This window comes from Gopherus flavomarginatus, chromosome 3 (assembly GCF_025201925.1).
Source record: "Gopherus flavomarginatus isolate rGopFla2 chromosome 3, rGopFla2.mat.asm, whole genome shotgun sequence".
In the NCBI taxonomy this organism is placed as follows: Eukaryota; Metazoa; Chordata; order Testudines; family Testudinidae; genus Gopherus; species Gopherus flavomarginatus.
Genome location: NC_066619.1, coordinates 204,348,355 through 204,372,438, shown reverse-complemented (window position 1 = coordinate 204,372,438; position 24,084 = coordinate 204,348,355). Strand labels below are relative to the sequence as shown.

General features: G+C 38.2%; 1 protein-coding gene across 4 annotated transcripts in view; it reads right to left on the bottom strand.

Moving 5' to 3' along the window:
- The window catches only part of GUCY1B1 (guanylate cyclase 1 soluble subunit beta 1), a 139,624-nt gene that overhangs the window by 5,392 nt on the left and 110,148 nt on the right, over nucleotides 1-24,084 (bottom strand). For all 4 annotated transcript variants that reach the window (XM_050946449.1, XM_050946451.1, XM_050946448.1 and 1 more), the window contains 9 exons: nucleotides 21,622-21,722; nucleotides 20,441-20,559; nucleotides 14,937-15,134; nucleotides 9,962-10,192; nucleotides 8,585-8,701; nucleotides 7,342-7,475; nucleotides 6,224-6,421; nucleotides 2,492-2,729; nucleotides 1,904-2,044 (listed from right to left, as the gene is read on the bottom strand). In XM_050946449.1, coding sequence (XP_050802406.1) covers nucleotides 1,904-2,044; nucleotides 2,492-2,729; nucleotides 6,224-6,421; nucleotides 7,342-7,475; nucleotides 8,585-8,701; nucleotides 9,962-10,192; nucleotides 14,937-15,134; nucleotides 20,441-20,559; nucleotides 21,622-21,722 — 1,477 coding nt within the window. The remainder of the gene's footprint in view (nucleotides 1-1,903; nucleotides 2,045-2,491; nucleotides 2,730-6,223; nucleotides 6,422-7,341; nucleotides 7,476-8,584; nucleotides 8,702-9,961; nucleotides 10,193-14,936; nucleotides 15,135-20,440; nucleotides 20,560-21,621; nucleotides 21,723-24,084) is intronic.

Here is a 24,084-nt window from a genome sequence, read left to right as displayed (position 1 = left end):
ATTTTAATGAGTTGTGAGTGTAACTCAGAGCAGAATTTGGCTGCTGTGCATGTTACCTAAGCCACTTGGAGACTTCAAACACAGAGGTTTACATATTAGGTGCACAGGACACAAGATGACTTTTATATATATACATATATTCTTGTTTAAAAAAGAAACATAAGGATTTTGAAGTTAAAACTTAGAGTAATGAGCAACTTGTAAGTCTAATATATTGCATACTGTCATCTGAACTGAGCACACAGATACATAACTCAAAAATCTCATGTGTGAACACATCTGCAAGGGTGATAGAGTGTCTTCCTTTTCCTTTCACCAAGTCCACTGTCTGAAATTAATTATTAACCCCATCTAATCACCAAGGTGCACAGCATATCTTGGATAGCACAGGGCAGTACTTATAATATTAATAATAATGTCTGAATTACACAGCTTTTTGGTAAAATCATCATGACAAATTCTCTATTACAGGAGCATATATCCAACAGAGCTTCTCCAGAGTGAGAGCCCACCTCTTGTTAAAATAGGTCTTCTGTGAGATTGTTTTATTTCTGCCCCATTCAGAATAACTGCTGTTTTTGCTAATGAGGGGCATGATTCCACTCCCAGGAAAACTGGTGTAAATCATGAGTACTTCCAACGGAGCCTTGCAAAATGGCTTCTTTATATAAATGATGAGTGAATTACTCATAATTCATGCCTACAGTAATCAAAAGAATGGGTGGGAGTCATTATTTTAAAAACAAATAGTTTGATTCCTGTTTTGATTACATTAAGCAGTTATTGAATTAAACGGAAGGCACCATCCTACATTTTTCCATACAAATTATGAGTTACACTGACTCAGAATTAAGAACGTGTCCCTTTCCATGAAACCCTGTACATATACAAACTAATTTGGAACTGGGAAAATCTTGCAATTATTTCACTACATTTTTAACAAAGCCCAATTCATATACTGTAACAACTGGCTCCAAATTTATAATTCTAAAAGAACATGAGCCAGCAGGATTTCTTACTTATGGAGGATCCCAACCATTTAATATATAATGATTTTATTCAGTGATGAAAAGGTCTCAAGTAAATTATGGTACATACACTTAAAGAACCCTACAAAGATAGTATCTGTTCAGGGGGGGTTTTGTGGCTCAGTTTCATACAGACATGATGCTTTTTAGCAAAGATGCTTTTCACTATGAAGAATGGGCTAAGTCCTTTAAAAGACTTCTCATTATTGCAGAGCATCATATCAGGCAGTCTTCACTTCTATACTCACAAATACAGTGAAACACCCAGGACCTAATAAGCTACTGGCAGAAGCAGGGACTACTCCATTCAAGTACATGGGAATGTGCCTGTTTATCCAGCGGTTATTTTTCTGAAAATGAGAGATTATTACAAGACGTCTAATTCTGTGTTAATTCAAAATGTAACTTCTAGTAGTCACAGTACTGCCATTCTCCACTTCAACAAATGCCTATGGAAACATACATTGCTCTAGAATGAAAGATTTTCCCATGCCGGCTGGTGGCTCTGAACCAGAATCAAAATGGGTTGTTGAGAGAACACTATCATTCTATACTCTGTGCTTCAAGCAAATACATATTGCACTCAGATGGGGAGTTGCAGCTTGCACACTGAAATCAATGGCAGCCAAACATACATGGCTATGGGCAGAATTTGGTCCTTAAGATTGGTAAACACAGTAACTATGTTTTGGGAGTTTGGGGGGATAGGTTACACATGTCACACATATTTCTGTTTCTTCATATCACTGAAAAGATCACTCATCTTCTAGCAATAATAAAACTTGTGAAGACTGGACTTTGAGTTTTATGGTATTTCAGTGGTGGGTTTTAAGAAAATTCAACAGGTCTTTACTGAATCCTGGACAAATACTAACCTGTACAGGCTCTCCATCTACTTGAACCTGTCCTGCTATTTCCATCATATCCAATGCCAGGTGGCAGATAGATCGTGCATGATGAATGCATGGCTCTGGTAGACCACTCACTGTCATATACTTGTCTCCAACTGTCTCCACCTATCAAAATATGTTTGGCAATTATGCTTCAGAAAGCCAGAGCTACTGTAGTGTTTCTTTTAAGATTGCTAGACACTTCAAATACTTTCCCCTTCATCTTTTTCCATATTCCTAACACATTCTTGGAGATTCATGTATACAACTTCTTAAAATTAGTTGGAGAGCTCACTACCTATTGATTAGCAGCTTATTCTACCTTTATTTACCAAAAGTACTTATTTTAATGATTGCATGCATTTATTTCAATATGCAGAGTTCCAAATAAGAGTTCTTCACTCTGTATATTGTCAAAACTAGCAGTGGACGTGTTCTTTTCTTCACTGCAGACTAAATCCACATCAAAGTTGTGAAAACATGAAAAGTCAATGGACTGAACTGAGATTATATTTATTTTCTGACACTACCTTATAGCAACACAGTAGCAATGCCCTAAAATCTCATGTTTACCTTATAAACAAACGGATTCCTTCGTGAATCAGTCAGAATATCAAATCTTGTGTAAAGGTCATTTAAAAGATTAACAATTTTCATGGCTCCCTCTCCAGAGGCATGTTTACTGCAGAATGCATTGAATCCAACTATGCCACTGAAGAGAATGGTCACATTATCATACCGCTTAGCTGGCACAGGACGCTTGTGTCTTAGTTCATTTGCAACAGATGGTGGAAGGACAGAATACAGCAATCTAGACAGGTAAAATAAGTAAGGGATATGAGAGAGAGAGAGAGAGAGAGAGAGAGAGAGAGAGAGAGAGAAATGTATTATTTAAATATGACCCTGAGGGGTTACTATACATTAATAATTTTCAACAGTTAAGTGATGTACAAGGCTTATACTGGAGTCTATACCTTAAACAGCAGGCTCTGACATACATCAGTGTGGTTCATATGGTTAAGGCAATTACATTACAAACACACATGCTAATAGGTCAAAGCCACCACTTAACTACTAAGAAATATATTGATAATTCCTTTGACATAATCTGTTAAAGATACCTGGTACTACTTTTTCTTATTCCTAAAGTATGTGGGCCAGATCCTCAGCTGGTGTAACTTGGGTTTGCTCCACTGATTTCAATGGGTCTACACCAATTTACACAAGTGCAGTATCTCACTCTTAGGGTTTATTACATTTTTGCAACAAATCGAACAGTCCATATGACAAAAAGAAAAGTGTATATTGTACATCGCAATGCAAATTAAAAACTAAATCATACACATAGGCCCATATTCTACCCTCATGTTTACCCCTTTTCAGCTTTTCATCTGCCACTGTACAGACCTCAAACTCAGCAATTTGCCAAAGCGGTAACAATTCAGGGCTTAGCAAAACAAATCTGGTGGTAACTCAGAAAAAATTATACTACTTTGCAATCTAAAATTACGCACTTTAAAGTTCTGGCAGATCTCATTGGTTATGCAGCCTACAATAAACATTACAGGCTAAGAGAGACATGAAAGCTAAGAAGAAAGGAATAAACAGGATGAGAAAGATGAGGAAGAGAGATAAGAATAATGGATGGATGCATTTCCCCAAAGAAAAATAGTTGGAATTTTCTAAAATTACTTTATTTTAAATACATCAAAGTGTTCAGTCTCAATTAATGGAATTACTTAAACTGGCTTAACACATCCCTGATCTCCCTACACAATTCTAAACTCTCTTGCACCTGATGGGTATGATTGTGGTACCTTCTGCATGTGTGGAAAAAGGGAGTGAAAGAGAGTGCAAGGCGTTTTCCCTCCCTTTATGCAATGTCACACAAGAAATCACGTGTCTTGGTCCTTGCCATCACCAACTACAAGGAATGAGGCAGAGCTCTGGTGTCAGGGACAGCAAATTCAAAAGAGATTTCACTGGAATGACTTACATGAGCAAGGGCTACTTTCATAAATAAAGGTTGGATAGCTGAGTCCTATTTCTCTGCTAAGTTTCAAACTTCTGACATTTTTGCTGTAAGACTGTTCTGAAAATCATGGGCAGAATTGTTTTGCAATCTGATGGTATTAACATCTCTCAGACTTACGTGAGTTTTCAAGTAAGCAAAGATGGCAGGACTGGACCCAAAGTCCCTACTGAAGAGTATGTGCTTTTCTAGGTTTTGGTAAGGAAGGGAATAATATATAAATACACGTTAGCAGCAACAGAAAAATCACCTCTGAGCATGACCAAAATGCATCCACTTAAATATTATTAAAGCCTTTTGTGATATCACTGCACGTTTTCTCTCATTACATTTTTGAGTATTGGAGCTGATGCTCTCAGACTGCTGCTCAGAGAGATCCCACTCCTGCAATCAGCCCTGTGCAGGTGGCCTCCTCTTCCAGCATGAAGTCCCACTAACCACAGTGGGACACTGTGTGAGGATGAGGGTTGCCCATACAGATTGGATCACAGGATCCGAGTCAAGTTTGGGTCAGGGAGATTTTAAATGCCTCACAAACTCAAATTGCATAAGCCTCCATAAAACAAACCATATCAAAACAAAGAACTGTATTGATACTGTAGAGAGGACACAATCCGTGGCATGAAGAAAATTTTGAAGTTTTTAACGGATTTCACAATATACTGGAAATTTTACACTTTCATTTAAAAAAGGTGATCTTACACTGATGTACTGCAGCTCCTGCTAACCAAGCCTTGTAGAAAAATGTCTCCAGCTAAAGAAGCAGCAAAGGTAGGAACATACCACTCTCACACTCTGTTCACCTCAATGAGGTGTGAAAGTCAAAGCCTAATTGGGACAATTTAAATGCTAACATTTTAAAAGAGATACATGTTTTCTTTGTTTAAAAAAAAAAGACTCAAATTGCACGCAGAAATGGTTCGGACAAAATTAAAAATTAGAAATGCAAAAGCTACACTTCTAACAGCACAAGTTATGCATTACACAAATACAGCATTTTCAGTCCCTAGTTTCCCATTTTAATGTGCACCTTGAAACTATTATCGCTAGGTATGTCTTTAATGTAATATTGTATACAGATGCCAAAAAAACATAGGATTTGCAACATGGCTCAATGAATACTGTCACCGGAATCCTTACTTTTAGATTTTCTGATTTTTTTGTGCAACCTTTCTGTTGCATTAAATATAGTTATGGATTATTTTCTGGCATGTGTTGGAGCAATAATTGATGCTGCCTTTCCTATTGGGTGCCAAACAGGTTACTGTTCACTGATGGTAAAAGTGTTTTTTCAAGTCAAAGAAAACAAACAAAAAGTAGGGATTTTTTTAAGCTTCCTTTGTTTTTCAGTTCCTCAACTCATCATTTCCTTGCCACTCATTTGCAGTGACAGCCACCACTCTACAGGATAAGCAATAGGACAACAGACTTGACAGCAGGACGTTGTCAACATCCCTGTTAGGTAATGACAGACCTGGAGAAACTTTGCTACTACAACACTGGTGAGTATTTTTCAAATAGGAAATTTGACTACTAGTCAAATCCTGCTTGTCTCAGAGCGAGCTACTGAATTTACCATAACTAGTCTTCTCTCTAGTTCTGTCTAGAGATCATTATGTAATAGTAATAATTTGCATGTTTAATGTACTGTGCACTAGTTCACCTCTCACAAGGCATAGAAAAACCAATTCATAGAATCATAGAATAGCAGGACTTTAAATAGTCTTTTATTTTTGGCTGCCTCTAGACTGTAATACAGTTTTCAAATAAGGAAATCAAATTCCGTGTAGCCTGATTGTGTTTTCTGTCATTTTCAAATTTAAATTTTCATAATTAAATGTTACATATGGTAGATCAATAATTACTTAATATTTTATTATTTTTCTCAATGTTATTTCAAATGGCCTGATCCCTATGAATTATCTTCTTTATTTACAGGGAACATAGTAAATTATACAGTGATTTCTGTATCATTGGCATGTTGTCACTAGCTCTGCCTAACACAGCCTCAGTAAGATGTTTTCCTGGAACACTGCTCTCTTAGGTCATTTCTAAAGCTATGGGGACGGTTGCTTCAGTTTAGTTTTTAGCGTTTTACAGCAAAGAAAGAAAGGAATCCTTCAGTTTTCTACGCATGTGGTATTCTACATTGCAGCTAATGTTTGAGAACCTTCAGACTATATAACATTATAAAGACAAAAAAGTTTGTGTCTCTTGGCTCCACAATTACCAGCTGTTTTTGTTCCAGTTTAAAACTGGAAATTAATTCTTACGTGTCTGTCTTTTTCTTCTCATCTTCCAGTGCTCTTAGTGTGTGCTGAAGTCTATCTGTGAGGATCTCCAGTTCTTGAGTCAGCTTGTATTCCTCTCTGAACTGCTCTCCCAAAAGGACTAGGTCACGGGTAGCATCATGCAACGGAATGTCACTCAGATATAACCCTCTTCTGGTTAAATCATCCAAGTTCATCACACTGTTATATTGAGAAATGTATTTCATTATAAAATGAAATGGACATTAAAGTAAACTTGCCTAAGAGATCCTTTAAAATATTGATTAGTAGCAGGGATTGGAGTTAAATGGGTAAATAGTGAGGTAATACTTTTAATTAACGATTAAGAGTATGGTAAAACAAGTAGCTTCCATCAACTACCTTGTAACTGTACGCATTAATCCATGTCTTTATTGTACATGTGCATACAGAGCTCTGATTGATGCATTTTATAAATGTCTAAAATACACCCCCCCATAATAGCAATGCTATTATAACCTAGTGGTCAGTGTATGTTACCAGTCTCTCACCTGTGCCCACTCCACAAAGGATATGAATATGTTATCTCACTGCTACAAGACTGATCCTTTAGCAAAACTATAAAGGTTTACGCTTTTAGCTCTGAAGGTCCTCAGTTCAATCCCTCATCACAATCAAGATGACAGTTGTCATGCTATGACATGAGTCCATTACATAATTTATTTTCCAAATTAATTTTCCACCTGATTCTTAAATATCACTGCATCTCACTGTGAAAACTGCATTGAAACTACTATTTGAGCACACTGCCGGATGACAAAGTTGATTCCTAGTTCTTAGGGTTATGAAATTCATAAACCAAATGTCATGACTTATTAAAAACCACTCAGTTAATGAGGTGTGCTGCTTAGAAAAAGGTGGGATAATATGTCCCAATGTTTGTAATGAATGATTTTATAAATGCACCACATTCTGTTCTCTACATGCAACTCCCTTATATCACTTGGCTTGCACCACCACTATAACTTAGAACAGAATCTGGTCCAGTGAGTTTCTGTAGTCACCCACACATTTAGAGACACTCTTGCAATTTGGTGGCTATTCCACATTGTCAAATAGAGTACTTTTATTGCTTAAAGTACCTTGGAGAACAAAGAAAGAGAATGCTGTCTGCTTCAGGTAAGTAGATCATTTGACCTTTGAGGCGTAAGCAGCTGATTTCCGTGCCAGTTAGTTCATCTTCACACTCCAACTTTTCTACATCCAATAATCCTTCCTTGTAATGAAAAAGTGATGATAATTAAATAACAATAATGATTCCTGTGTTACTTCACCAAACACATGTGCATGTGCACATGCAAACAGACACACGTAAACCTTCACTAGAGGAAAGATCAGGATGTCTGGAATCTATCCATGAAGCACAGACTACACTGAAGACCAAATGAACAGGTTTCTTGAACATGCCAAACTAGTATTTTTAACTTTTCTAAGGTTTCCTATCTCAATTACTTTAGTGTCTTTCTTTGCCTGCACAACCACTACTTCCCAGTTTCTTCTGATTTCTTCAAAACAGTTTGATATTTAGCTTGCGCTCTTTCTTTTGTCTGCATTATGTTTTTGTTGACATTGAGACTGCATGCATGCACTTTCAAACTGTAGACTGACAAAAACAGACTCCAATGCAAAACTGCAGAACTGGAATTAATTTGCAAACTGGATCCCATCAAATTAGGCCTGAATAAAGATGGAGAGTGGTTGGGTCATTACAAAATCTAAACCTAATTTCTCCCATACTAATTTCCCCCTACTAACACTTTCTTGTCTTCTGTTTAAAATGGGCCTCTCTCATTACCACTACAAAAGTTATTTTTCCTCCCTTTGTATTCTACTGTTAACTGAATTGTCTCATTAGACTGACCTCACACTTGGTAAGGCAACTCCCATGTTTTCATGTATTTATACCTGCTCCTGCATTTTCCACTCCATGCATCTGATGAAGTGGGTTCTAGCCCATGAAAGCTTACGTCCAAATACATTTGTTAGTCTCTAAGGTGCCACAAGGACTCCTTGTTGGTTTTGCTGTTATACAGTTACTCCTAGTGGAAGGCTGCAGTTCTGTAATGTCATTTATTGTACAGGATCATTGTTTGTAAAGAAGGTATCATAGGTGCAAAAGTATGTACTTCCCTGTATTTGCACCTATAGCCCAACCTAACAACCACATATGAATTCAGGCATCTCGCTTTTTCTTGGCCCAAGACACAGAATGGGCTCAGGGCTTACTACTGTGCAAAAGATTTTTGCTGAGGGCCTCCAAGTTTTCTCTTATCTTTGTAAGATGTACTTACTTATTCAAAAGCCAGATGAATGTTATTTGGTTACCTTGCTCCTCAATACAAAGACAGTATTGATATGTGAGAGGATCCCATGGAAGCTAATATCAATATGAGGCCGAACCAAGGAAAAAACTGACAATAGATTGCAGTTTCCTGGCTGAAGCTAAAACATAAACAAGACAAACAGAAGCTCATCTTCTAAGGAAATAAAGGATTTTTCTACAACCAGAAAATATTCACATGGTGATTGTATTTCTTTCACTTCATATGCAATGCAAGGTGGAAGAGAATAGAGACATAGAGAATGCAGGTGTACATTCTTTACATAAAATATGAGACTAAACTATGGTTTTCAGGTCATGGCTGTGGTGCCTATTCTGTAAAGTGACTCTATAGCGCTGCACCATGTCGTGTTTGAGGTCTCTCAACATTCCTTCATTTTACAAGTAAAAAGCTGTTTTTTCCAACTGCCCTCCCTAACAAACTCACCTTAGGGTCAAATAGTCAAGTTGTGTTTTCTCACCCATTATTTCCTGTAATAAAGATTCTGCTGGCCATATTCAGTAGGTCACTAGTTACATGTGTTCAATGAACCACCCTGAACTCAGCTGAAAAGCCACTGACCTCTCTTCTTTCCAACTCCTCCTCAAGAGCCATTTCCAGGAAATAACCAAATCACAATGGTGAGGTAAAAGGTCAGTAAAATTAACTATATTGTAAAAATATTTAAATGATTCAGAACCATCAAGATATGCACAGTGCCTATGTCACTGCATGATCTGATTAACACCATCCTCATCATACCTCTCCCCCTTTCCTTATATTGTTTACTACACTCCCTAGCTCCATCTCGTCTTAAATTAGATTGTCTGTTTTTCAGGGCAGGGACCACATTATCCTATGAGTTTACACAGTACATAGTATAACAGGGCCCCCAATCCTAAGTGAGAACAACTGTGTTCAGTGGGGTTTCATAGGCATATACTGAGGTCAGAAATCGGCCCTTAGAAATTGGTAATTAGAACTTAGTTAACACTGAGGTTGCTGATGTAAAAGAGCATTCAGCACCTTTGTCATACTGCAGTGATGTTAGCTCTACAGTGTTAATAAGCCTGAAAAATAATAAAATATTTTTTGTTGTTAAAGTAAGACCCCTTGAATACATGGAGGCCGGACCTGTTCCAGAAGAAGGTGCTATTTTTACATAGTCCATTTTCAAAGTCCAGTGGGAATTAAACACTATACTGTAATGTAGAAAGACAATTGCAAATCTATTAAATGTTTTCACAATTAACCCTTGCAGACTATATCATATCACAATATACCATAAATAAATAAGAAATTATAACAACACTTGAGTGTTGTTATTAAAATAGTATCTAAAACACTTGTTACAGTTGTTCACATAAGACAACAGTCTGACCTGTGGAAGGACTCTGTATATAGCATTGCCACACTGCGTTACCACCAGATCTCTGTCAAATATTATGTGGAAAGGAAAAGCCTTGCAGAAAGTGTAAGGACTGATGCGGGACTCTTGGGTCCCATTCTCTTCAAATCTGTCAAGGTCTTCATAAAAATCCTCTTCCTTAGACTCCTTCTCTTCAATTAAAAATTGAGTGTGGTCACACTCTTCATTTCTCTGTTGAATAACCTGGACAAAAGAAGAAAAAGATTGAAGGTAGCAATAGACACTATCACATGTTAAAAATTGGAATTCTGTTGCAAAGACAAGAACACATTTAGAGAAAATAGATACATAAATATCAAAATAATGAGTTCCAGTTCTTGCAAAAATACAGTATTCCCACAGAAATCTCCAGTTTTAAAAAGTCTCTACAAATTAAGGGAGAAAAAGCATTTCTTTATTCAAACACAGTTGCTCGTGGCACTAACTGAAGACTATACAAATATAAACTGTAAATTCTAAATTAAATAGCTATGTACACACCAGTTCCAGATCCTGGAAATATGGAGCTACACTCAGCCTTGCATTATGCTTGGTTCTGCTGGTATAGCCCAGAACACAGGACCTCTTGTGAGGAGAGTGCCCCTGGAAGCTTTTGCACTGCCCAAGCCACCTGCATCTTTATTTCTATGGGGAGCCTGCACCTGGTCAATGGATCCACAAAAGTAGGCAGTGCTGGCTGGGGAGAGAGACCTTGGCATGGCTAGTCTAAGGATGGGCTCATGCAGCACTTGGCTTCAGGAGACTTCACTCCTGGGGCTCTTATACAGTATGAAACTGCCCTACCCTGAACTTCCAAGAAAAAGCAGCAATGCAACCAGCCACCTATCCGCCCCAAGGGCGAAATAATTCCTTCTTGTTGGAGCAAGCCCAAGCTCAAGAAGGGGCAATTAGCACCTACTTGCACCAGTGAAGGTGGATCATGTTTGTGATGTCTGCAGAACATAAATACAATAGTAAATAGCTGGTTTATAACAAAGAAATAATCCCTCATTACTCCTCACTTTGAAAAAATAGACTAAAGAAAAGCACGAGGCTATTCCCATTTGTAACTCAATATCTGTTATTACGGAGTGAGGCTTTAGCAAACCAAAGTATACACAAGTGTGACCCTTTAGCAAACTATACACTGTTCTCTTTTTTAACAAATTGTTATGACGTGTTAGAATGTGTTTATTGATGCAGACACAGAAGTGAAATGAGGACAGACAGATGCATGGAATTAAGCGGCCGGCAACAACTTTTATTAAACTTTAACATAGGGGAGGGGCGCTTCCTGCCCATCATCCATACTCTTTAATACCAGACATTTAATTGGTTCCAGTGCAGAGGTTACAGAGCTCCTTACCATACAACCCATAACCGAGGGTGACTCTCCCTAGCTTACCCTTGGGACTCAGCTCTTTCTGAGTCCTAGTACTCTCCCTGCACTGAGGGCCACGGTGCAGCAGAGTGGGGACTTCAGCTCGGGAAAGCCATAAGGTCTCACCCTATTCCATGATCGTTAGGTCCACTGCCAAGTCTTTTGTCTTTGGGAACTGTACATTCTCCTAACTGCACTGGAAATGTGGCCACAAGCTGCAATGAATAAACTCCTCCCCAGTACCTCAGCTAGGTACTATGTGCATTCCTATTTAACCCTCTGTGGCTTGAAGGTCTGGCAAGGAAGGCAAAAAAAACCCCCCACCCAAACCAAAAAAAAAATCCCTCCCTGGTTCTCTACCAATTGGCCCATGGGAGAAAAATATCTTCATGGCCCCCAAACAGGCAACTGTCTATACTCACAGCATCTGTCAGGATGGATTTTCATTCCTAGTTCTGGTGAATTGAGTTTGACTGCTGGAACTGAGTTAAAAGAGGTTCCACATGGCTTCCACACTGGGTTAAATCCTGGGGTGAGAAGCTACATACTGTCCTTAGTAGCATCTCTCTCCTTTGTTGCTGGGATTGTCCCCCTTCACTGCCAAGATCATCTAGTTCCCCACCCGTTGAGGCAGGGGAGTGGTATTTTTCACATATCCACGTTGCTCCACTGATTATTAAGACTAGTCTTTAACTTTTGCATGTCTGCTCACAGCTGGGCAAATATCTAATGTGTTACTGATCACAACAAATGAAAAAAATTAGGCAATCTTCCAGCTGTTTCAATGGGCATGACTGTGTGCAAACTAAGGACCCTGAATTTGCAATCATTACTCATGAAAGCAATACGGGTTACAGGATCAGGCCCTATAGTTAAAACTAAAAGCATCTTCTCCAAACCACAGCTGTTAATGTGTAATATTTAAAAACCAGCATCATTTCATATGTTCTATTGGTTTAATCTCATATTGCTATCTTGAACATATCATCTTACTTTACTTTAACAATCCTACTCAAAGTCCTTGAAATAATGAAATTAATAGGGCTAATTTTGTTTACTAGGAGAGTCATATATCATGGTATAATTAAAGTTGATGCATAATGAAATATCATAATTTATCAAGTGTGTACAAATTTATCAGATTAATTAGATTTAATGATTGGAACAGAATAATTTCGTTTATGCAGTATTGTTTAGCAGCAACACATTGGAACATATTAGGCCCAGTTCTATCCTCACTTCAGGCCTAATCCAAGGTTTACTGATATCAGTGAGACTTTCCAGACTTTCCATAGACTTCAGTGAACTTTGTTTCAGGTTCTTATACCCTGAGAAATCCTATAGATTTCAATGGGATGTAAATCAGGGCAGAGAAGGCATTCCTATTCAAGTGTTCAGAAAATCCAGTTAACTATACAAAACCATGGATTCAAGAATGTCTTGAATATCCTTTTTTTTTATTCCAGATCAAAAGTCTCACAACAGACAAGATTCAAAACACAGAGGTGGGGAGATATATCCTAGAGTTGTTCTAAAATGTTTCCAAAAATATATGGGCACAAATTATTATGCACAAAGAAATGTAATCGCTAAAATATGTGGCTATTAAGAGGTCTTTTCCCCTCTGTGAATGGTCGTAACTCATGTGTTAGCAATAATATGCATACAGGGAGGGATGTTACCAAAGTTTGGTTCCCATTTTTGCAAGAGGAAACAATATAACAATACTTTGTGCTTCTATGGCATCGGGAGGTCAGGATCTCAAAATGCTTTACAGACATCAGATAATTAAGCTCCAAAATATCTTTGAAAGCACTGATATAACTACAGTCTCCATTTTACACAGAGGAAAGCTGACTGTCACAGTGACAGAGTGTGGCAGTCCTTTGGACTCCCAGTCTTGTGCATTAAACACAGGCCCATCCTTCCTCTTTGCAGTTATAAAATATGCTATTAACTCCCTTTGTCTATCTTCTTGTCTATCAGCCTGATGCTGTTCTCTATGTGCATTATCAAAGTGTAACTCCAGCGCCACAGTGGAAGGTGTTGCAGAGAGTAGTCGCAGTTGGAAAGCCAACAGTATATATGCGGGGTCGGAAATTACTTGTGGCCACATGAAGGGGAAAAAAATCAGTGCATTTGTCGAAGCACCAATGTGACTTAGACCTGTATTTCTTGTGAATACAAGGCTTAAGTGACCCCATCCCTTCATCTTCCAAGAGACCATTACCCTATATTTGAGAGAAGGAATGAGGTTGTAGTCATACTGTAGTTAGATAGTACTAGTGGTTTTGAAGGGAAGGGAGGCTCTCTCTTGACAATAAAATGTTTTGTTTTGTTTTTTGTCAATAGGGACAACTGGGCCTCTAGAAATTAACAGTTTAACCTCTTCCAAAATCCATGGATGTATCACCATTATTAAACTAGGCCTTCCAGATGATCATTTCCATCAGTGACTTTTGCGGGATTAAAGACCAGAGTCAATAGGACTTAGGCTTCTAAGTGTCTAAGTCATTTCTAAAATTGAGACAGGCTCCTAAGTCACTTAGGCACTTCTGAAATTTTTACCCCATCCACTCAAAGACAGGAAGTAAAAGAACTTGCCTCCTTTCTTATAGACTGCTTAGAGCATGACACCAAATTTGGTGAAGTGACCTAATCTAGAACATACAAGAAAATGCCTCAAATAAAGAGCATAAATGCTCAGAGAACATGAACTAGGCAAAAGGAAAATAAATGAAAATGGAAAAATAATATGGAACATAATCTTTGTACCCCTTTTCTGTTTCTTTGGATTACTGGATGTTGCCCTGAGCTATTAGCCATCTGGACTATATGCAAATTAACACTGGGCTGATCAGCACCAGGATGACAGATTTCCAGGGAAAATATGAATGGTGCTAGTGAGTCAATAGGTGGCACTCCTGAGTCAGTACTGAATCAGTGTTCCAATGTGGTAATAAAGGACCCACCTGCTATTACAGCTGCAATCTTTCACATGAAGAAGATTTAAAAAAAGAGAGAGAGAAAGGTCTTGAACATTTATTGCCATTAAAGATTCCATGGCACTTCTTGCAAGGATAGGTGTGTTTCCTCTGGTATCTTGGCCAAATAGTAAGCTGGATTTACATTCTACCAATGCAAAATTATCTCTGCAGTTTCAACTGAACATGCTAATCTTCTTCATTTCTTGGCCCAGATCCTGGGTTGTGCTGTGACCAGTTTGTGGTGTTCTGGTGGTGCAAAGCAGCCCTAAAATTATCAGATACAGTCATTGGAGGATCCTACCAGTCTAGGGAGATGTGAGTTGGTACAGTAGCTTCTATGCCATTCTCCTTCTCTGTGGCCAGTACAGGGGTGTGGCCAGGGCAAAGGCAGGTGAGGGCAGTATACGACCTTGAAGGTATTGGGTTAACATGGGGGGTAATGGAGAGATTTTTCAGTATGCAAAACCTCTGTGGAAAGTATGAATGTGTAAAAAAAATATTGTTTTCCATTATATCATACAGCTCTTTCAGTTTTATGAATGACATCAACTTTCTATTAGAACATACAAGGAAACATTACCTTCATGTCTATTTCTGTACCATGGATCTGCTGAGCTACTGTTTTGATGATTCCAATGACAATATCTTGGAGTCCTTCTCTCTCTGAATAATAATGCAGAATGAGTCCTTTCCCTTTTTCTGCATCAGTGCATCTAAAGGAAGGGGCACGCATACCCGGATAAATAGTAGCAAGATGGTCATGCAGAGCATCCAAGTTCTACAGGGATAATTAAAAACACACAAACACATCAGAATAGAGTTCATGCATGTTGCAAATCATCTATTTGAGAATACAAGTAAATTAAGCAGCTGTTTTAAAGACCTAAGCTACATATTGTATATATAAATTATTGATTTGGTACATTTCCTGTGTAGTCTGGCTCCACCCTGTCCACAATTGCCACATTCACTTGTGGGTTTGGGTCAGCCAGTTCCAGATCCGCTTTGCAGGGCTTCCAGGCATGTTGCCCTGCTGTCTTGCCACTCCAGGAGTGGTGAGGGGGACCACTGCTGGGGGCCCACACACCTGACAATGAGTCTGGCCTATGACTGGCACTGAAAATAGCACCAGTAAAAGTCGTTTGAGAGAGAAAGAGCAAATTCCTGGACTGTACTATGTTTGCACAATAGATGGAAACATTTTTATTTTCATGGCAGGGTTAGTTTTCCAAATGGATGTGGGAGTAGCTAAGATATCCCTTTCCCTCTCTTACCTATCCATCTTTATCTCTTCCCTCCTTCCAAGAACTCTGCTGCTTGTAATCTATCTTTTAAAGAGCAGTTGTAACCAAATAGCCTACAGCTGGTAAGCCAGGTGTTTCTATATTGATTTAGGAGTCTAACTTTAGGCACTTGCATGTGAAAAAAAAACAACAACAGCCTTTCTTACTGTTTTAAATTAAACATTAAGCTAGTAATGCCGTTTCAAGCATTAACACAAGTTTATAAGCTCTGCCAGAACCTGACAAGAGTTTTCAAAGTTTCCAGTTGGATAGTTAACATCTTTAAAATTAACCTACCACATTTCCTAAAAATGCTCAGTCACATGATCTCACTGAGAACAAGTGAATGAACCCAAAATAGAGTTTCTAGATCAGGTCATAACTGAAACAAGGCATTTTTAAAAAGTGAGACCTTTTAAAAAAACAAAACAACTCCACTTTTTCAAACTCTCCATATGTCCCAGACATGTCTGATTAATCTCAAACTTTGGCAAAAGTAAATTCTTCTCTGGATAGGAAATATGACTGAGAAACTGGAAAGCATATTTTATGAGGTGGTTAGATGGGAAAGTAGGATCAGAATCAGACATAGTGCCAGCTACAACCTTAACTATGGAGTCATTACAATGACTTCATTTTACTATTCGTGGTGTAATGGTTTAGATAGAAGGACAATCAGACCGGCTGAATGGCGTCACAACCTAGGTAATCATCTATCAATACATCTGTAAAGATTATTTACCCTGTTCACTTACCAGGTCCTTAGCATGACACCACATCCCCACCACCCCACCCCCTTTAACACTTTGTAATACTGGGGATTGTTTTGTGATTTTTGCCAGGTCAGGGAGAGGTACAATGAAGATGTTTTAAATGTGCTGGTTGGATCATCTCCCTTTTCTTAACATCTGTAGATCTTCAGAGTTGTGAAGGTGGCGTGAACAGCTGCTACTTTTCTTGGGAGGCCTCCAAAGGAAATGAGTCTCTTAGAAATGAATTCCTTGGGATTCATGCATCCTGGAACATCCTCCTTCACTTTTTTTAGTTTGTTATAAATTTGTATTTTTATTGCATTGATGTATCACTACATCAAATTAAAACTTAAGAGGCAAAAATCTGTGAGCTCAACAGAGTCCAGCCATTAGTGGGAATACAAGGGAGAAGAAGATACATGGATTCAGCCCCTTGCAGATCTTTGCAGAAACCAGGAACATTTCTCTTGGGAAGTGGAGACCAGGTCTGTAGTGGTTTGAAAGAGTGTGAGTGAGAGAAGAGCTAGAGAGATAGCCAGGTGCACAGAGGGGAAGTACACTGTCTGAAAGGTTGCTGAGCTTCTGTTCCAGTATGTGCTTCCCAGGAGCAGCTTCAGTATGTAGACCTTTTGGAAGATGTCTATTAAGAAGAGACTCAGAAAAGAAGAGTCATCCACACTTAAACAGTCTCAAAAGGAGTTTGGAGTGCAATATTATGGAAAAAGGCATAAGATGTATGCCAAGTACTGCTTTTCTATAAAATATTAAATACCAAATTCCAATAACCTTACTCATAATTCACTCAGCCACTAGTCCTGTTAAAATCAACATAATTCCTTTTCCTGATGCTCTTACACAACATGAGTAAGAGCATCAGAATCTGTCCCTTAGAGATCTTAACAGGTGGTCTTGCATTTTTTATTTAAACTTTGCAGTTCTTCTTGTGAATATTTCACGTATATTTTGTAAAGTTATGTTATATTTGGCCAGCCTTGCACATATCAATATACTGTTTGCATGGAGATCAATTCCTATGGGCTAGACAGTTGGTAATTTCACTATTATCTTGTCATCCTCTCCTCCAACACCATAGTCTTGTTTGCTGAATGTATTAGAGCATACATTAAGATTATAAATTCTATGGGAGATGGAACACCTTTGTGTGTGTGTGTACGGTGCTTGGCACAATGGGACCTTGTAAATTTTGCATTGGTAGAGCTACCAAAACACTTACAGTAATAGGCCAGTTTCTGGCTACCAGGCTGCTGTAATTTATGTCAGGGCCAGGGGAGGCTACAGCCTTTCAAATCAGAGAACTGTAATCAGATCTCTGATGATGCCTTTCTTCTCTGACAAATGGATCTCAGGGCAGGAAAGAATCTGGACCAATAATCATAAATCAAATTGGAAACCCATAGAAACTATTCGAGTGTGATTGCCTTGCAAACTCACAGTAAAGCTGCTCGGGTATTTATGTGCTATATTATATATGTGAATACTTTTAGTGAAGAGAAATAAAATATAGATTTACTGTACTGCACTGCTTTTAAAATTCAATAGACAACTAAACAATGCCCTGAAGGATCTGGTATTAACCACTACTTATGAGTCTGATTGATTTTCTTTAGGTAGTTTTTAACATAAAAGCACATTTGGGAATTCTTAGGTTGCATCTCTCTTCATGCTGCCTCTCTGTGTCATATTCTCTTTTAATTTAACACGACTAGCAATTTTTTCAGGACCACATTGTACAGTGAGGGAAAAATATTTTAGTATTGCCCTTTTGTAGTTTCTTTAAATGTGCCTCTCCTTACATGTCTTTATATGTCTATGCCTTTCCTATAAACAATCTCCTTTAAAACTGATTCAAAGGAACAGGAAATATAATAGTCAAGATTATCTTTACAGGGTTTAAAAACCAAAAACTTTTGATTGTTTGTTATATAGATTGTATATATAGATTGTAATTTAGATCTATGTATTGGGATGGTCTTTTATTATGTGTTTCTACAGAGCTTAGCACAATGGACCCCCATCTGGATTGTGGCTTATGAGCACTTTTGTTATACAAATAATAATTAGGATCATCTACTCGCATGACTTCTAAGAGCAGTAACAAATCATGGATAACTGGAACTGGAACTGAGCTTCATAATTGCAGCTACATGTTGTCAGTGCAAATACTTAATATATTCTTCCTGTTTATATTTACAAAAGTGCAAACGGCCAATGTCATCTGTTCAAACTGGAACTCCAACAAATGACAGTCTCAGATGTTAAAGTTACAAGAATACAAATGTAATGTTACTACTGAGATTTTCCTGCATTACAATCTTATCTTCAATTTTCTCATCTGGTGAAGAATGGAAAGGGGAAGGAGAGCTTGCCCATTAGTCTGTTCCCAAGATGAGGAAGGAACAAGTCAGCTATGGATTTTTTAATTTGGTCTGTTTCTACCCTATCAAATCTTGCTCACCCAGGGAATGCAGACTGGCAGTATATTATGTTCTGCTGAAGGCTGCATATTCCTATAGGCCTGTGCTGGGTGTAGCTTGTGTACTCAACTAGAGTACAAAATTATTGATGGAGGTTGTTCTGCAAATTAGAATAATGAACTGTTTGAAAAAGAGGTTTTGACAGCATCTCTCCATGGTGTAAATTGTATGTGGTGCCCTATGCTGGGAACGTACAGAGATCCAGTCAGGCTCCCAAGTGGCCAGGTTAAAGAGGTACTGCAAGTAATTGTTGGTATGCCAGGGTCTGGGGAGGTCCTGGTGTGATCTAGGTCTCAGTGAAGGCATCCAGATGTATGCATAAGCAACTGAATAACTATATTCAAAGAGCCTTTAAATCAGGAAGGAAAATAAACAACAAACTACGCATTACACTCTTTTCACTTCTTTATTATGAACGAGACTTCCCAAAGGCACAGATGGCAGTTAGGTGCCCGACTTCCATTGAAAGTCAATTGTAATAATAAATTTATGCATTTGAAAATCTTCCCAATGTCTGAATCAGTCCATGTGCTTTAAACTTATTAGAGTATCTGTTTCTCACTGAGAGCTCTGTACATTCTGAATTTGAAATTCAAAACCTAAACTGTTTTCACATGAAACAATTTTCACATGAACACGTGAACTGTTTTCACAAGAAAGCAATTTCCTTGAAACCAAAAAAATCACTATTTTACCCCACACCTGGATCAGCTCCTCTAGAATTGACTAGGTTTCCTCCACACTAATGATGCAAAATGGATTTTCATTTTTCAACAGAAATAGCAACATAAATTCACACTGTCCTGAGAGATTAGGGCAGCACAAAAATAGTATAAAATCACCTTTGTTCTACCCATTCCTCAATACGTGGACAAGGACTGACTCCCTTGGCTTGCAGATGAGCTATGAGACAGAAGTAACAGCTTGTACTTCTCAAAGAAGCCAAGTATTGCACATATAGAAATAATCAGTATCTGCAGTATTTAGTCAGACAGGCCTCTGGAGGAGAAAGAGCCCATCAGTCACTAGACCAAATTTTCTGCTAGTGTCAGTTGGTAAGCTGCACCCATTGACACCAGAAGCAAATTTGGTCCAACATGTCATTACACATCTATTGGGAAAGGAACAGTGGATAAACTAGAAAGAAAAACTATGTTAAAAGACTGTTACTTAGGTTGCAAAGTCAAGCAGTTGAAAATTAGGAAATGCCAGATTTATTGTTGCCTTTGCAACCTTAGTTCTGCCCCCTGCTATCTCTGTTCTGTGCACTGAAGAGCCAAGGGGTCCTGTGCAAATTACTGTAAGTGATCATGCAATTAAAGACTATATCAAAAGGCATATGCAACAGGGGGTGTACTGCAAAAATTGTCCTGAGGAATGAAACTCTACATCAGGGAAAGAGAAAGAAAGCAATTTATGAAGGTCACCCACCAGGCCAGTGATAGAGATCCAAACAAAACCCAAGCTTCCTGACTTCCAGGCCAGTGCTCTATCCACAAGGCCCAATTCTGCCTGTCCAGTGCTACTTTAGGTTGCTTGGCACAAAATTCTTACCTGCAAAAATTCTCTGACATTTGAGCCCAAGACACGTAGGATTGTGTCATAACCAGATTCTTGACAGAACACAAAAAACATCTTCCCAAACATTTGAAGGATTTCTCCAGCATTAAGATCTATTTAAAATACAGAAAACTTGATTCATTCAAGGCATGCATTGTTTGTACTTTGCTAGCAATTTTAGACTCCATTTTATGATACAATAATGATATAATGTAAAATGAGTTGTTTTGCATATTATATTTTCTATCTGCTGTCCAGAGAACATGCTCCAAAAGCAGTAGACTAGATCAATCCCACCACAGAAAAAAAAAAATCCAGGTAATTTTTCTATCCACTTTTCCTCCCTCCCACTAACTATTCCTCTACTCAGTAATAAGCAGTGGTTTCACCTCTAACTTCACAGAGCCCCAAAGATCAATGCAAGCCAGATCTGTCTATGCAAAAACAGTGCATTCTTCCCCAGAAGCCATGGTCTTATGGGTTCAGTGGCTGGTTGCTGATTCACTCTTGCTGCAGAGATAGAGTGCAAATAAGCTAATAGGGATAGGGATAATAGCACCTTCTAATTCCAGCTCAGAGCTGCAGTAGCTGAAAGTCAATGCTATCCAGATTGATGACCTATGTGGAATGAGGTATGCCCTTCACAAAAACATTGTCACATTGGTCACCGTTGTGAGTAATCTCAGCAGAGAAGCCAATGATTAAATGGACATGGAGACTGAACTATACTATCTAGAGGTCATCAGGTAGTTGAGGTACAGTACATTGGAGGGAGGGAAGGAAGGAGGGGGGACTTGGTGGCATACTGTAGTGCACTGCCATTGCAGGTAATATTATATATGTCTTGTGCATAAAAAAGATTTTCATTTTCATGAGCTAGCACTCTGACATATATCATAAGCATTATTAAAAAATAGAAGGAAGAAACTGATTTTAAATAAACATGGAAGAGCAATAACTCTTTCTGAGACAGACTTTTTTCTAGTATAACCACACTTTCACTTACTCTGCATTAAATCCCTCTGATGCACATATTTGTGTCTTTATTAATCTTACATATATAATTTACAAGCAAACTAATGCATTAAAGTTACAGAGAAAGTAGTGACCTCACTGCAGGAGGCCTGACCCATTAAAAGCATGTATAATTTCTAAAAGATAGCCATATTACTCACTAAGGACTTTGCTTGCTGCTGCAACCAGATCATATGTTTTGGAATCATCATAAATTATTCTGACTAGAAACTGTCCTTCTTCATCCAATTGTGCCTCTTTCCTAAAAGAAAACAGAAGAAAAATACAGTCATCAAGAATTAAGACTTTATATATATATAAATCAATTATTTATAATCTGGAATATGTCTTTTAAATGAAATAAATTTGTTGGCTCTACCTTTGAGAAGTTAGTTAATGTTAAACATTTAAATTACACTATGAAGAGATCTGTTCCATATTTCACTATAATTAAGGCTTAGTACAAAACTTCTACTCCACTCTTATCCTGAAAACCATAAATCACTGGGAGAAAAAAAATCTCCTTTAACAATAAACAATCCCACAGAAGGAGTTATTCAGATAAAGACAGAGTCTAACACTTTAGAATGGGTTATTCTTAATAGCCAATAGACTGGAAAGCTGCAAGAAATAAGATAAAGAGAATAGACTTAGATATAGGTTGTTCTGAACATTTTTTTTAATAGACACATTATTTCAGAGTTTGTACAGTGCCTAGCACAACTGGCTTCTAGGCACTACCGCAATACAAACAATAAAGAAATAACAACAACAAACCTGTGCTGCTGTTTCATTCTGAGTGTGCTCATGAGACAATGCCACAAAAACTTAGGCAACATTTATTGTATTTATTTATTGCTATTTATAAGGGAAAAAAACATTTATCTGAAAACTGCAGGCAACCCAAACAAAGCAAACTAGCAATTAATCCCAGCATGTCTGCATATCCCTAACAACTTTCAATAAATAAGACACACACTCTTTACTAATAAATAAATCAAGACATCCTGCTATTACACAAAAATTTCAGCCCCCAGTAAGCTTTTCCCTCTCTAACAGCATATCCACACTAGAAAAAAATATGTGCTCTAGCTAACATAGGATAAAATCCCATTGAAGACAAGGCAGTTTATTCTTTTCACATGTGCGGGTCAAGATAAACACTGGAGGGAGTCTAAGGTTTACTTCAATCTGTTAACAGGTGTGAGAACTACAAACTGCCTTGTCCTCACTGGGTTTTACCACGTGTTACCTAAAGCTTGGTAAAAAAACTTATTTTTTTCTAGTGAAGACAAGGCCCTAGGCAATTGCCAATCTTTCAAGCAGGGCTATTGTTCATGCACATGCCAGATGCACATTTCATACTGCTGCTAGGTTAAAAAAGGTGAAAATAAAATGAAAAGGAAAGTAGGAGAGGACCACAGATACTCCGTTTATTTCCACAAATATAACATCAATTGTTTCTTTCAGTTCTGAGCACTGAGTCAGCAGCTTTCCTGATAAGCATCCAGCTGTCTAACCTGACTGCTTCTTTTCTCTGGGTGAAAGATAATAGGATTTTTCACTACAATAAATTTTGTTCTCCCTGTGGGGTCAACTGTGCCTTTTAGGCACAACCTTGTCTTAAGGGCAGTAGAGCTATAGCAGACTCTCATGCTTCTCGCTGTTCTGCCCTCCCTGAGCTCCCCACTATGCCTGAGCAATCTGCACGGCTGCACTATCCTCATAGTGGTGCAGAGGGGTGAAATGGTCACGGTCCCACCACCGTTGGGAAACAAGCACCTTCATGAGAACAAAGAAGGAGCAGTCCTTGTGCTCCCTAAGCGCTGGAACAATTACAGTCTCTGGCCCTGACATGGGGTGTGGAAACCAGGGGAAGGACTTCTTGCACTTTACCCCCTATGCACCTGTGAAAAGGGCCAGACATAATCTGGCTCCATATTAGCTTATCATCACTGGCCACTGCTTTCTTATGAGGTGGACTTGTAACTGGGCACATACAGTCTTCAGCTATTGAAGTTCTAGTGTGTTTCATCAGATGGCTTTGGTTTACATTTCTCATGTTTTGCATATGCCCCCCCCCTTTCTTTTTTGAATACAGTTATTTTTACAGTGATTAATTCTCCTTATGTGGGCTTGCCTGTGGCGATTATTGAGAGAGACCAGTGTCGCTTGTAGGAATGGAGATAAAAGAAGGGGTATTTATAAGTCTTTGTGTGCTTTAATTTATCCACTAGATTATATTTCAATTCAGAAAACTAATATGATCTCTCAAGGTATTAAAATAATACCTTAAAGTGTGGCGGGTCACACATACTTTATTAAAAAGAAAAATATTCTTCCATCTATGCAGATCTAAGTGTTATATAGCACTTCAGAAAAACAAAGGAAAGCAAAAGTGATGAAAAAAAAATCCAGGGAAAGAATTATTCAGGAAAAAACAACAGAATTAGAAGAAAGCATGAGGAAGAAAATAAGAACATAAGAATGGCCGTACTGGGTCAGACCAAAGGTCCATCTAGCCCAGTATCTGTCTACCGACAGTGGCCAATGCCAGGTGCCCCAGAGGGAGTGAACCTAACAGGCAATGATCAAGTGATCTCTCTCCTGCCATCCATCTCCAT